At 50.9% G+C, this 15,252-nt stretch overlaps 1 protein-coding gene across 1 annotated transcript; it reads right to left on the reverse strand.

The window, feature by feature from the left end:
- Nucleotides 1-10,190: 10,190 nt before the first annotated feature.
- LOC147121582 (cystatin-like) lies at nt 10,191-14,974 on the reverse strand. The gene is made up of 3 exons (XM_085981946.1): nt 11,142-14,974; nt 10,664-10,783; nt 10,191-10,556 (listed from the first exon to the last, which is right to left on the reverse strand). Exons 1-3 carry the CDS (start codon nt 11,511-11,513, stop codon nt 10,467-10,469), a joined length of 582 nt encoding a protein of 193 aa, XP_085838072.1. The 5' UTR covers nt 11,514-14,974; the 3' UTR covers nt 10,191-10,466.
- Between the last annotated feature and the right edge of the window lie 278 nt (nt 14,975-15,252).

Consider the following 15,252-nt stretch of genomic DNA (forward strand, 5'->3'; position numbering starts at 1 on the left):
ACCCTCTCTCTCTCCCCTCCACCCACCGTCTCTCTCCCCTCCCCCCTCTCTCTCTCCCCTCCCCCCACCCTCTCTCTCTCCCCTCCCCCCACCTTCTCTCTCTCCCCACCCCCCACCCTCTCTCTCTCCCCTCCCCCCAACCCTCTCTCTCTCCCCCCTCCCCCCACCCTCTCTCTCTCCCCCCTCCCCCCACCCTCTCCCTCTCCCCCTCCCCCCACCCTCTCCCCTCCCCCCACCCTCTCTCTTTCCCCTCCCCCCCACCATCTCTCTCTCCCCCCACCCTCTCTCTCTCCCCTCCCCCACCCTCTCTCTCTCTCCCCCCCTCCCCCCACCCTCTCTCTCTCCCCTCCCCCACCCTCTCTCTCTCCCCTCCCCACCCTCTCTCTCTCCCCCACCCTCTCTCTCTCCCCTCCCCCACCCTCTCTCTCTCTCCCCTCCCCCCCCTCTCTCTCTTCTTCCCCCCCCACCCTCTCTCTCCCCCCCACCCTCTCTCTCTTCCCTCTCCCTCCTTGCCCCTCTCCCTCCCTGCCCCTCTCCCTCCCTGCCCCTCTCCCTCTCCTCCCTCCCTATTTCTCTGTCTCTCTGACGTCTGTTCCCCTCTGTCGCTCTCAGTTTATCTTCTGCCGTGGTGCCCGATTTGCTACTCCAGGCCCCGCCGTCCGCCCCGCTCCTCCGGGCAAGGTAAGAGCCGGGCTCCGGCCCCACACCGCCAGGGATCAGCACCCAAGGAACCCGCCCGCCGCCCAACGTGAACGAAGACCCTCCTTACCTGTCACGGAGTTGAAGTCTCCGAAAGCGGCGTGCGCCGGGCCTCTTCCCCCGCCCATTCAGGAGGCGCGGGGAAGAGAGAGAGAGACAGACTGGGGGGGGGGATCGAGTTAGACGCCGCCGCGCACCTGCTCCGCAGAGCTCCGTGCCGCCACCCGCCGCACCAGCCTTTACCAAGATGGCAGCGGTAGCGGCGCTCGGCTGAGGCCCCGCACCTCCAGCCTTCACAAAGATGGCGGCGATCGGGGGCCGCTTGTTAACTGGGGCCGGGAGGTGCCTAGCTCGGGCGTGGGTGCGGAGGAGAGGCCGAGGCTTCGAGGCCTACCTGGAAAAACGGGGAAAGGTAGGGAAAATTAATGAGATTAGATAAAGGTTTAGAAAGTAATTAACTTTTTTTAAAAACAATGGCCTAGAAATTCATTGTAGCCACTTTTGGGGGTGGTAAAGTCGGGCGGCCCGCTAAAGTTTGCGCCCGCCGCCAAATCGAGGCCACTTCTCCGATATTCATTAGCTTCGCCCTAAGAGTTTGCTCGAGCGCTAAAAACTGGTGCTGCACGCCTCTCTTTAGGCGCTAAGCCAGAGGTGCTGAGCGAGAGCGCCGAGGCCGGGCGCAGCGCAGTTGCGGCCATCTCGTGATTGACAGCAGACACCCTGGCGCCGGCCCAGCTCTTAAGGGGGATGGGTCGACTTGGTCTGCTGCCACGCCCTGGATAGTGGAGCCCTCCAGCTAGGCCTGAACACTGCTGCTGGACCCAAATAGCGCCTGAAGCCATGCAGAAGGCCCGTGAACGAGCGCAGCGCTTCTCAGAGCGTGATCTGAGTGTGCTGGTTGGTGGTGTGGAGAAGATGCGTCATCTTTTGTACCCGGACAATGGCAGGAAGGCGCCGGTCCGCGTCTGCCGGAGAGCCTGGAGGCATGTCGCCAGCAAGGTGTCAGCCAACAGCGAGGTCCCCAGGACCGGTGTCCAATGCCGCAAAAAGTTTAATGACCTCACTCGGATTATCAGGGTGAGTACCCTTTCCAGTGACCTCCTCATCTTGCATGTGCACCTCACATTATGGGCAAAGGGACCTGAAAGCCCTAATGGCCAGCCCTCATCCAGCAGCTATGGGACAAGGCATGAACATCAATTGCACATTCTGCACTTAACACACTGGCCAAGCTATTCCACCATGGGAGGCAGTGCACACAAGATCAGGGCGACACACTGGCCAGGCTATTCCACCATGGGAGGCAGTGCACACAAGACCAGGGCCGACACACTGGCCAGGCTATTCCACCATGGGAGGCAGTGCACACAAGATCAGGGCGACACACTGGCCAGGCTACTCCACCATGGGAGGCAGTGCACACAAGATCAGGGCGGACACACTGGCCAGGCTATTCCACCATGGGAGGCAGTGCACACAAGATGAGGGCGACAACACTGGCCAGGCTATTCCACCATGGAAGGCAGTGCACACAAAATCAGGGCGACACACCGGCCAGGCTATTCCACCATGGGAGGCAGTGCACACAAGATCAGGGCTACACACTGGCCAAGCTATTCCACCATGGGAGGCAGTGCACACAAGATCAGGGCTACACACTGTACTTAGAGGCCATCCTTTCTCTTGCAGGCCAAGCTGGCCAATAATAGGAAGAGCCGGACTGCGACCGGGGAGGCCGACCCCAGATCCAGCCGCTCAGCGAGCTGCAACATCACGTGGAGCGCATCATGGGTGGCCGGGTGATTGGCCCCCGTTGCATGTGGAGATGCCGACCCTGTTCTGGGCACCAATGGTAAGGACATCAACGTTTGGACCTCTCTCGTCCCACTTGCGCATCAGATCTACATCCTTTGCCACTGTCCGACCAATGCGCTGAATGCCACCACTCATGCATCCCTCGCTGACGCCCTCTCCTCACTCTAAAGCTACTCTTGTGCCTTCCTGCTTTCAGATGGTGAGGAGGAGGTCCCTGAAGTTGCCAGTGACAGCCCCTCAGAAGAGGAGGAGGAGGCGGAGCAAGAGGAAGGCGGCCCATCAGGGGAACCCTCAGCCGCGGCAACCCATGCGAATGTAGGGGACACGTCTTCCCTGGAGGGGAGCGTGGCGGAAGTGTCGGAGGGGAGGGGAGCTCATGGGACCTGCGGCCTGCAGAAACGCGGGAGGGGGGGTGCCTGCTCGGCGGCCTTCTCCCCAGAGGGGGGAAGGGTCGGAGGGGAGTCCAATTGCTGGGCCCAGCGGCGTCCAGCAATGCAGGAAGGGTCGGCCAGCTCGGCGGCCTTCTCCCCAGAGGGAGAGTCCGGCCTCCAGTCCGGAGATGGTCTTCGCCGAGGAGATGGAACGCCTCGAGGACTTGTCCGCGGACTCGGAGCGCCGGCACACAGAGCTCATGGGGGTAGTGGCACGGTTGCCTGAGGCCATCGAGTCCCTCTCTCGGAGTGTCACCAGACGTCGGGGCCTCACAGGCCATCAGTTTGGCGGAATTCGGGGCAGAGCAGGCAGCGAGTCGGGCGGCATTCGGGGCAGCTCAGGCAGCGAGTGGGCAGCTGATCAGTGGTGCCGTGCAGTCACTGGGTGCTCTGATGAGGTCACTGAACAGGTCAACACGGGCACTCACTGCTGCCACACTCGCTGTGTTAGCCAGGCATCGCCAGGGCACCCGGCGCGCTGCAGCAACACAGCGGTCTGTCCCTCGGCAGATTGGTGCGCATGCTGCAGTGCTGCCCGGGCAAGTGCCAGTGTCCAGGCGACCAGCGAGCGCCTGCCACCACCCGCCAGCTTGCACCCATTCCTCCAGCCGCCACTGCCCACTCCCCCAGTGGAGCTGCCAGGAGCTGCTGCAGCGACTGATGCTGGCCAGCCACAGCTGCAGCATTCAACAGCCGCCCGCTCGACGGCCAGACCTCTCGACTAGGCCGACCCCCAAGGGCACCTGCCGTCACGGACATGTGCCCCTCTGAAGCCTGCCCCCAGCCTTGCAGCAGCCAATGGCCTTACTTTGAGGAGGAGCAGCAGGGCGGGCAGGGGCCACACAAAGATGGCCAAGGCATCGCCCTAGCGGGCCAAAAAGTCGAATGTGTGGCCAGTTGTGTTTGTTTTTTGAGGCCGAGAATTGGATGTTTGTTTTTTGAGGCCAAGAATTGGATGTTTGTTTTTTGAGGCCGAGAATTGGATGTTTGTTTTTTGAGGCTGAGAATTGGATGTTTGTTTTTTGAAGGCCGAGGATGTGATGTTTGTTTTTACGAAGGCCGAGGATGATGGCCATTTTAGTTGCACTGTTTTGTTAATCCTCTCCAGTTGTGGGAGCGATTAATGTGTTTGAGTGTTTTTTGGGGGTTTCGTCTGTTTTTGGTTTTCATGTGGGAAGGGCCCTGAGTTTGTACAATAAAGCATTTTATTTATTAACATTGTCCATGTTTGATCTTTGAAGTGTTTGTTGCCTTAATCGGCTGCGGGCTTGCAGAGTGGCTGCAATCATGTTCTTTCATTGGCACAAGCCATTCCCTGACAGGGGGCCTAGAAGTGACGTTCAATAAGCCGCCGACGGGCGGCCTTGGACCTTCTGCCTCCCTCCTGGGCTGGTACTCCTCGTCTTCCTCCTCCTCATGCTCCTCCTGCTCCTCCTCCTGAGGTGGGGGTCCAACGTGAGGTGGCAGTGCCTGAGTCCTGCGGATAGCCAGGTTGTGCAGCATGCAGCAAACGACGACGAATTGGGAGACTCGCTCCTGCGAATACTGGAGGGCTCCCCCGGAGCGATCGAGACAGCGGAACCGTTGCTTGAGGACGCCGATTGTTTGTTCTATGATGTTCCTAGTCGCTTGATGGCTCTCGTTGTATGCCTCTTCAGCAGGGGTCGTGGGCGCGTGGAGCGGGGTCATGAGCCAGGTACACAAAGGATAGCCTTTGTCTCCGATAAGCCATCCTCTGGGTGAGGCTGTGCCTGGAACATGTCAGCCACAGTTGTCTGTCGCAGGATAAAGGCATCGTGGCTGCTGCCTGGAAAGCGGGCATTGACAGCTAGGATGCGCTGCCTGTGGTCACACACCAGCTGTACGTTGAGGGAATGGTAGCCCTTCCGGTTGCGGTAATCCTCGGCATGCTCCAGAGGTGCCCGCAAAGCCACATGCGTGCAGTCAATGGCGCCCTGCACCATGGGGAAGCCCGCTATTCTTGCAAATCCCACTGCACGCTGCTGCTGCTTGTCCAGGGTCATGGGGAAGGAGATGAATTGATGTCTCCTTCTGAAAAGGGCTTCGGTCACCTGGCGGATGCAGCAATGCACGGCGAACTGGGAGATGTTAGCGATGTCCCCAGCAGCGGATTGGAAGGAGCCGGTGGCATAGAAGTTGAGAGCCACCGTCACCTTCACTGCCACCGACAGAGACGTCCTGCGCATCAGCTGTGGCTGCAGATCTCTGTAAAGCAGCTGGCAGATGTCTGCAACCACCTCCCTTCTGAATCGCAGCCTCCTTACACACATCGCGGTAGACATGGTCAGATAGGAGGACTGCTGGCGGTATACCCTGGGTGGGTAAGGCCTCAGTTGGCGACGCCTGTTGCCCCCTCTGCATCTAGCCAGGGCTGCCACTCTCTCACGGCGTCTGTAAGCCCTTCTGGCATAAGGCTGAAAGTCAGCGTTGGCACCCAATGCAGCCCCCATTATATGCTGGCAAACACTGAGCTCTCAATGAAGGCAAAGATAATTGCTAAGCTCTGGCCTGAGCCAAAAATACCTGTCCTAGTGTTGGTCCAAACCAGTAAGCTCTCCTCCTTGGTCTCTCTCCAAAAAACCGTTGCACAAGAGTGAATGCTGCAAAATGGCTGGCCTTTATGGTGCAGGGTAAGTGCCCTTTAATTAGCGCTCCCCGCGGCCCGCCTCGGCTGTGTACCGTTCCACTTCACAGTCATTAGGGCCGCCCGGCGCACAATGGCCTGGCGCGAGTGAAGTTCCGGTTCGGGGCGCACAAAGGGCGTTGCACTAGTAAATGACGTCATGATCTGCGCGCGCAGCAGGGCGCGCGCTAAGACTTTGCGCCGGCGCTAAATGTGTACTGAAGTTGGGGCGAGGCGCAGATCGTGCTGCGCCCGGGCGCTAAGCGCCTAGCGCTCGAGATCTACTCCTCCTAAGGCGCTAACGGCTGGCGCGCCCAACTGAATTTCTAGGCCAATGTGTTTTAAAAGCAACGTTTTTTTGAAAGACGCAGAAAGCGGGAAAAAGAAAGGGAAAGTTTGGAATCAAGATGGCGGCGACTCACCTCGGTTCAGAATGATAAGGCCCGCCCACACACGCACCGATTGGTCGACCGTCAGGTCACCAAAGCGTAGGATTGGTCAATCGTCCCGTCACTCGACCGTAGGAGGGCCCGGCCGCACACGCCAGCAACCCAGCGTACGATTGGTCGACCTCGAGGTCACTCTGTCGCTAATGAGCGGATAATGAGATGCTAATGAGCGGAATGTTGAACGTTTTTCGGATACCGCGGGCGCGATTTTTGTCCGGCGGAAACGTAAATACGCTTACCACCGTTTCGGAAAGGTAAGCTTTCTTTCGACGTAACGCACGCGTAGGTACGCTCTATAACTTTCGAGCGCATAGCCGGACAGACGCACACGTGAGAACAGACAGAAGAACAGACAGACAGAAGGACAGACAGATAGACAGACAGAAAGAAGTATCCATTTATATATATAGATAGATGTCTAATCAGCTTCCACCGCCCTTTAAGGCAGTTCATTCCAGATCATAACAACTCGCTGCGTAAAATTTTTCTCCCCATCTACCCTCTGGTTCTTTTGCCAATGATCTTAAATCTGTGTCCTCTGGTTACTGCCCCTCCTGCCAGTGGAAACAGTTTCTCCCTATCTACTCTATCAAAACCCCTCATAATTTTGAAAAACTCTATTAAAACTTCCTTTAATCTTCTCTTCTCTAATCCCAGCTTCTCTAGTACCCAGCAAAAACCTATCGATCTCAGTCTTGAAAATTTCAATTGACCTAGCACCCACAGCCCTTTGGAGAGAGAGAGATCCAGACTTCCACTGCACTTTGCTTTTAAAATGTTTCCTGATTTCACTCATAAATGACCTGGCCCTAATTTTAAAATGATGCCCTCTTGTTCTCGATTCCCCACCAGAGGAAATAATGTCTCAGTATCTACTCTATCGAATCTCTTATTCATTTTAAATACCTTGATTAGATCACCCCTCAACCTTCTAAACTCAAGGGAATGCAGGCCAAGTTTATGCAACCTGTCCTCAGAACCTAACCCTTTAAGGCCTGGTATAATTCTGGTGAATCTGCACTGTATCCCTTCCATAGCCTTCCTGAGATAAAATCAGAAAATGCTGGAAATACTCAGCAGGTCAGGCAGCATCTGTAGAGACAGAAACAGAGTTAACCGCCGCGAATTTGCCGGCGCTCAGAGGGAGGCAGGTCAGAGGTTAAATTTGTTTTGATTGACGGCGGGTTCGGAACCCGCTGTCATCCCACCTCCACACAACCTTCCCAAGTGTCGGGTCCCCGATTTGCGAATGGGCCCGACTGAAAGGATTCGCAAATTTCATGTCTCCCCCGAGGACTTACTTTTAGTTTATTAAAGAAACCCTGGTTGGACTGAGTTTAAAATCCAGGGCACAACAAGATGGCTGCGGTCAGCCTCATGGCCAAAGCCTGTAAGTTTCAGTTTGGACTGACAGTTTGTATTCTGATGACAGTAAGAAGGAACTTTCCAGAACTTGAATGCAGACAGACCTTCTGCATTTATGCATTAGAAGCAAACCCAGTGGCATTCGGGCCTCTGATTAAAAGCCATCAAGGTTGTTTGCAGAAACAATCAAGAGCAGACAGGGCCTATTGAATATGTAGTGGGACAAGCTCAGCTGCATTCAGGCCTTCGTTTAGAGAACGTCAACATTGATTACCCAAGTACTTCAAAACGATCAACGGGGCATTCAGACTGGAATGGCCCCATCACGAAACCAGTTGGACAAAGGGGAACACTGATGAGACCAGTAAAACTGATTACCAGCCATCCAGGTCAATGGGCCCAGATCGGTACCTTTTGTATGAGTTTCAATACGTCCAGATTAGACAAAAGAAATGAGCTGATCTGGCGGCAGATAAGGGCTACCGGGAAGGGTATAACTAGTCCCTCGGGAGGCCATTTCTCTCTCTCTCTCCCGCCTCGCCTCCGGTGCCCTGCCTTACCATCAACCCAGCAAGAGGACCGTCGACGAAGAGCCCGTCCAGGGAAGTAGAATACCCGCAGTTACGTTTAAATTACTGGGGTATCTCCGCTTTGGGTGGTGAAAACCTAAGACATCGGCAGGCAACAGGGCACGGAGCAGGCGTTTCAACATCCTAGACTGGTGAGCATCAATTTTCTGGCCCATCACAAGATAATCTAGATAGGTGTAAAGGGTGGGAGTTAAGGGGAATTGCTAAAGTGTCATTTTAGTCATTTTCCCTCAATGTGTCCGTTTCTCCTCCCCCATTAAGTGTAATTGTGCTGCATCCATAGTGATTTTCTCTGTATAGTAATTGTTCTCTATTTTAATAAACATTGGTTTTCTTTGCACCGAACCACTGGTCTCGTTTGTCTATATCGCTACTTGTAAATAAGTCTGGTGGTCAGAACCAAAGGGGAAGCGATTCGAACCGCATGGGGCTGGAGCAGCTCAGACACATGACTGACTGACCAGACACAAACCCCAAACCAAAACCCCCTACACGACACCTAGTGGCAGGAAACGGATTAAAGGAAATTAACTAACTATTAACAGGTACTTGTGAACAAACTTTCAGGGTCGTTTTTGGTTTTCCAGCTTCTGGGTCAGGTTTTACGACGTCCGGACAACACACCAGGTAAGTGAGGCATGAACACCAGCCAGCTGCAGACTTCACAGCTGCAACTGCAGTGTAAAAGCTGCAGTCTTCAATCTCGTCATTTAGACATCTCTAAGCTTGGTGATTGAGCCATTTGGGGGGCAGATTCTGTTTTTATTCTGCAAGTCTGTGTTGGGTACTATAGATGCACTGTAACCAGCATTGCTGGATTTTAAAGGTGCACTTACCCTGAACTGTGCCACCTCAAGTTGTCACCACAACGATGCTAAACCTTAGTTCAACATAAATTTATTACAAACATCCCTATTAACAGACACTTTTCAAATTATTATATCATACCACCCAAGTGAGAACCCTTGTGATAACTAACGTGACATCTTTGTCTTATGTGTGCTTCTACGTTGTGACCACCAAACGCATCTTCCCCTCCCCTCCCCTTTCAGCATTCCAAAGGGACCGCTCCCTCCGCGACACCCTGGTCCACTCCTCAATCACCCCCAACAGCCCTTCTCCTTCACCTGGCACCTTCCCGTGCAAGCACAGGGGATGCAACACATGCCCTTTTACCTCCTCCTTTCCCACTGTCCAGGGCCCCAAACACTCCTTCCAGGTGAAACAGCGATTTACTTGTACTTCTTGCAATTTAATATACTGTATTCGCTGCTCACGATGCGGTCTCCTCTACATTGGGGAGACCAAACGCAGATTGGGCGACCACTTTGCAGAACACCTCCGTTCAGTCCGTAAGGGTGACCCTGAGCTTCCGGTCGCCTGTCACTTTAATTCTCCGCTTCACTCCCACTCTGATCGCTCTGTCCTCGGCCTATTACATTGTTCCAATGAAGCTCAACGTAAGCTCAAGGAACAGCACCTCATCTTTCGATTAAGCACTTTACAGCTTTCCGGACTCAATATCGAGTTCAACAATTTCAGATAATAATCCCTGCCCCCATTTTTCATGCTGTATGATTTTGCCATTCCCATTTGCAACATTTTCACAGGATGTTCTTTCAATTCCTTCCTCCCCTCCTAAACAACCCCCCTCCCCCGCCTCTGCACCTGCTTAATATCTGTTACATCTCCAGCTTTTTCTAGTTCTGATGAAGGGTCCCAGACCTGAAACGTTAACTCTGTTTCTCTCTCCACGGATGCTGCCTGGCCTGCTGAGTATTTCCAGCATTTGCTGTTGTTATTACATTCGAAATGTTGATTACATTTTGTACTCCTGCTCTAGGCTTCACTGATTTGTGTACCTGGATACCTAAGTCCCTTTGCTCTCCACAGCTCCTAGTCTCTCACAATAAAGATAATATTCCGATATGTCTTTCTCAGATCCAAAGTGAATGGCCTCACACTTCCCCACATTGAACTCCATAGTTTTCACCATTCTATGTCCCTTTGTAACTTCCTGCTACCATCCACACAACATACTGTTATCACTTATTTAACTTAAGTTGTGATTGGAGAACGAGAAGACATGAATACAAAGATTGCCAGTCGGAACCAACAGCAGGCAGGGATATTGCATGAACAAAAAGATGAAGAGCAAAGAGTCATGTTTATCAGAAATGACTGGACACTTGAACTGTTTTGAGGATTATACAAGACTTTATTACCAAGTACTGCTCATGTCCAAGCAATGAATTGACACTTTACAACTCTGCTATTTGAGCGATTGACCAGAGATCAAGTCACTGCTCTTACACTAGTAACAACACTTTGGTTATATCATCATGTAATTCATGTTCTGGCATTGCAACAATCAGAGTAAAAGCTACTGCACAGTTGTTAATGGAAGTACAGAAAATCATTAGAGAATGACCCAGGCCTTTTTTCTTCAGTGTAGAAGTTCAGACTGGAGGCGTTACACATTAAATTTCTGGCAGTTGCTCGATAAAACACGTCGTTGTGCAGTTTTAGGAGCCTTCCATACGATAAAGTGGCACAGGTAGAACTAGGACAGAAATAAAGCACATAAACATGAGGATACTTCATTTGTCTAATACAGTTTAATGTAGAACTGGAGAGAATACACTTGCTGTCACACAATGTCTCACTTACCTCAGAAAGTCCTGTACCCTTAATTAAGGTGCAGTTTTCCTCTTGCTGCCCGTGTCTGGTGCTCAAGCAATTGGTTTTTCCCAAGACTATATCGAAAATGTATATGGCTCCTTCAAATACCTGGTTTAAGAGCAAAACATTTTTATTATTCATGTTCCTGTGTTCAGTGCTGTTTTTACCCTTAAATAACGACAAAACTTTCATCCCATCTGTCTGCTCTGGGTTCTAACCCAGGTCTCGGGGGTAAAAGGATAGTGTACGAACCCATTACTCAACTCTGTCACTTTAAATTTTCAGTAGATACTTCAATTAAAATAACTGACTAGCAGTTGAGGTTAGTGTTGTGAGGAGATCACTGTTTCTGCATTTACATCATCCATGCACTTCTCTAATTCCACACTTATTAAAGCGTCACATTTTAGCAGAATGCACTGCTCTCATTCGTGATTGTAAATAAAAGACGTGTTGTAAATGTTACCTGTACATTGGCTGTCAGATACTGAAGGATTTTGTAGGTGTACTCACTCCTGATGTAGTCTTGCAGAGCGAATTCTACGAGATCACGGAATTCCTTGTCGTCTGTATTAACTTTCAGAATTAAAGGTTTGTCAACGGTATTTTGAGAAATTTGCTGAATTTCTTTTACACTGTGCAGGGGCACAGCAGAGACTGAAACAAGAGCAATGGACAAAATAGCGAGAAGACACTGCCAGCCAGCCATGATCTCTCTCTCGCTCTCTCTTGATGTACAGACAAGATGTGAGTGAACAAGAAGTGGACCTCTTCTTATACAATCTCCAGTCAAGGGTGTGACAATGTGACCCTTTCCTACTAAACATCTTGTACTCATAGATTGAGCAAAACTGATCAGATAAGGTATGAAATTGCTGATTGAAGCTGTTATTAGCTCTAAATTACAATTTTTAAATTAAATATTTGTTAAACTTATTTGCAGGATTAGAACAAATCAGATGATTTCCTGCAGCAAACAGGAGTGTTTTATGTGTTTTTTATCTTGGACCAAATTACTCATGACTCCTTATCAGAGGTACTTCCCACATCACACACAACCAGACTTCAAGTAATACCTTACTGGTTATGGTACTCAACTAGCAAACCAGAGGTGGTGAATTCCAAAATCTGCTCATTTGTGAGCTAGTACCAGGAAAATAACCTTGAAAGCTTCCAGATTGTTGTAAAACTGGTTGACTGATATTAGGGGTCTGCCAACCCTACCTGATCTGCTCTCCATGTGACTCCAGTCCCTCACTTAATGCCCTCTGAAGTGCCCCAACAAGCTGCCCAGTTATAAAGAAGTGCTACAAAGTTCAATAAGAAGAAAGTCAGACTGACCTATCAGCTGCAACCCACACTAAGACTAGCCATATTCATAAAATCAAATTTGTCATACCATCTCAGACTGCTCCATTACCACCCTGGTTATGCCCTGCCCCTGTGCAGAACAGACTCATCAGAGGTGGGGGTACAGTGATATACAGTTGGCTGGGTGTGGCCTTGAAAGTCCTTAATATTGACACTGGTCTTCATGAAGTCTCATGGCTTCAGGTCAAAGAAGCCTGTTCCTGATCTCCAGCTACTGCCCCCTCAGTTGACAAATCAATTGTCTTCCATGTTGCACATTACTTGGAGGAAATGCTGAGGGAAGCAAGAACACAGAACGTACTCTGGGTGGGGACTTCAGTATCCGCTGTGTGGCTCGGTAGTACCACCACTGGCCACACTGGCCGAGTCATGAAGAACATAGCAGGCAGACTAGGCCTCTGTCAGGTGGTGGGTGAAACAACATGAGGAAGTAACCAGCTTGATCTCATCCTCACCAGTCTATCTGTCGCTGTCATGTCTGTCCATAATAGGATTGGTACAAGTGCCCACCAAATAGTCCTTGTGAACACAAAGTCTTGTCTGCACTGTGAGGACATCCTCCATTGTGTAGTGTGGCACTATCACCCTGCTAAGTGGGACAAACAGAGGACAGAGCTCACAGCCCATAACGGGGCATACATGATGTGCAATGGGCCATCAGCAACTGAAGAATTATATACTTCCACAATCTCTAACCTCGTAGCCCAGCACATCCCTCACTCCTTAGTCCACCATCAAGCCTGGAGACCAACTCTGGTTTCATGCACAGTTTAGAAGGCTATATCAGGAACGGCACTACTTATACCACAGAATGTGTTTCCGAACCTAGTGAAGCTACCACACAGGGTTACCTGCATGCTAAGCAACAAAGGCAGTAGGCTATTGGCAGAGCTAAATGGTCTGATAACCAACGGATCAGACCAAAGCTCCGTAGCCCACCACATCCAGTCAAAAATGGTGGAACTATTAGAAGGAGGAGGCTCCATGAACATCTCAAACCTCAACTGTGCACATGAGTGCAAGAGATAAGAGTCAATGTAAACAAAGTCGAGGAGGGTGTAGAAGGGAGCATCTGGTGATTCATTGAGCATGAGTGGGGAGGAGCAAGTACAGGTTAAATTGGAGGGTCTGCAACCTGCAAGCCAGATGCTCAGCTCAAGGGCTTCTTCAGCCACTGAGCCCAGGGCTTTGGACCTCAAACAGCCTGCCTACACACACAGTTTGGTGAATCAGCATCAGCAGCTAATACAATTATTTCAGAATATTCCATGTAGCCTGCAGTCTATATTTGTGCACTGCTGCTTGGCCACCTGACTGAGATACAAGCTACCAAGGAGAATGCAACTATTTCAGAAACATTTGGGTGAGTTCAGGCAGAGATTCCATTCATAGAATCATAGAATGATACAGCACAGAAGGAGGCCATTCGACCCACTGTGCCTGTGCCGGCTCTTTGAAAGAGCTCTCCAATTAGTCCCACTCCCCTGCTCTTTCCCCAGAGCTCTGCAAATTTTTCCCCTTAAAGTATTTATCCAATTCCCTTTTGAAAGTTATTATTGAATCTGCTTCTACCAACCTTACAAGCAGTGCATTCTGGATCACAACGACTCGCTATGTAAATTTTTTTTCCTGATGTTGCCTTTGGTTCTTTTGCCAATCAGCTTAAATCTGTGTCCTCTGGTTACCAACCCTTCTGCCTTTAGAAATAGTTTCTCCTTATTTAATCTATCAAACCCTTTCATGATTTTGAACACCTTTATCAAATCTCACCTTAATCTTCTCTGCTCTAAGGAGAACAACACCAGCTTCTCTGGTCTATCCACATAATTGAAGTATTTCATTCCTGGTACCACTCTAGTAAATCTCCTCTGCACAATCTTTAAAGGCCTGACATCCTTCCTAAAGTGTGGTGTCCAGAATTGGCCACAATACTACAGCTGGCGCCTAACCAGTGTTTTATAACGCTTTAGCACAACTTCCTTGCTTCTGTACTTGACTCTATTTATAAAGCCAAGGATCCCGTATGCTTTTTCAACAGCCTTCTCAACTTGTCCTGCCAACTTCAAAGATTTGTGTACATACGTCCCCAGCTCTCTCTGTTCCTGCACCCCCTTTAAAATTGTACCATTTAGTTTACATTGCAATCTTTCATCTGCCATGTGCCTGCCCATTTCACCAGTCTATCCATGTCATCCTGAAATCCTCCTCGCTGTTTGCTAAATTTCCGAGTTTCATGTCATCTGCAAACTTTGAAATTATGCCCTGTATACTTAAGTCCAAGTCCTTAATATATATCAAAAAGAGCAATGGTCCCATACCGACCCCTGGGAAACACCACTGTATACTTCCCTCCAGTCTAAAAAACAGCCATTCACCTCTACCCTCTGCTTGTTGTGTCTCTTAGCCAATTTTGTATCCACTGCCTTTTTAAACCCATGGGCTTCAATTTTGCTAACAAGTCTATTAAGTGGGACTTTTTCAAATGCCTTTTGAAAGTCCATATACACATCAACCCTTTTCGTTACTTCATCAAACAACTCAATCTAGTTAGTCAAATACGATTTGCGTTCAACAAATCCGTGCTAGCTTTCATTTATTAACCCATATTTTTCCAAGTGACAACTAATTTTGCCCCAGATTATGGGGCTGAATTTTAACCCCCAAAAACAGGTGGGTTGGGGTCGGGTAAGATGTAAAACCCTTAAAAATCTCAAACCCGACCCCAACCCACCTCCAACTCACCCACTTCTGGGTTTAATGGAGGTGGATGAAGGGGGGGCAGCCAACCCGCTCCAAGGAGTCGTGTTGGCCAATTATTTTATTGAGGCTGGCAGCTTTTGATTTAACCTGGTTTGCAGGTTTAACCCTGGCCGGCCAGGTTTCCCAGGCCTCGGGAAACCCAGCAGCTGAAGGGAGGCAAGGACAACTTCGGGGAGAAGGCAAGTGCTTCCCCCCCCCCACCCCGGCCCCCCCAAGCTCATCCTCCATCAGCTCTCCCTGCATAAACTCCCCCACCCGCCGGGTCGGGATTGGGTCCCCCTCGGGGTTCTGCAGGGTCGGTGATCAGAACTCCCCCTCCCCTCACCCCCCCGGGTTGTACCCCGCCCCCCTGAGATCAGGGATCGGACCGCCCTCACGCTCCCATTGGCAGCAGCAGGCGACTTACCTACGGCTGTGGCCTCCTCCGGAGTGCTCCCCACCCAACT

Source organism: Somniosus microcephalus, chromosome 3 (genome assembly GCF_052327205.1).
Source record: "Somniosus microcephalus isolate GS21.2 chromosome 3, FLI_Smic_1.0, whole genome shotgun sequence".
Lineage (NCBI taxonomy): Eukaryota > Metazoa > Chordata > Chondrichthyes > Squaliformes > Somniosidae > Somniosus > Somniosus microcephalus.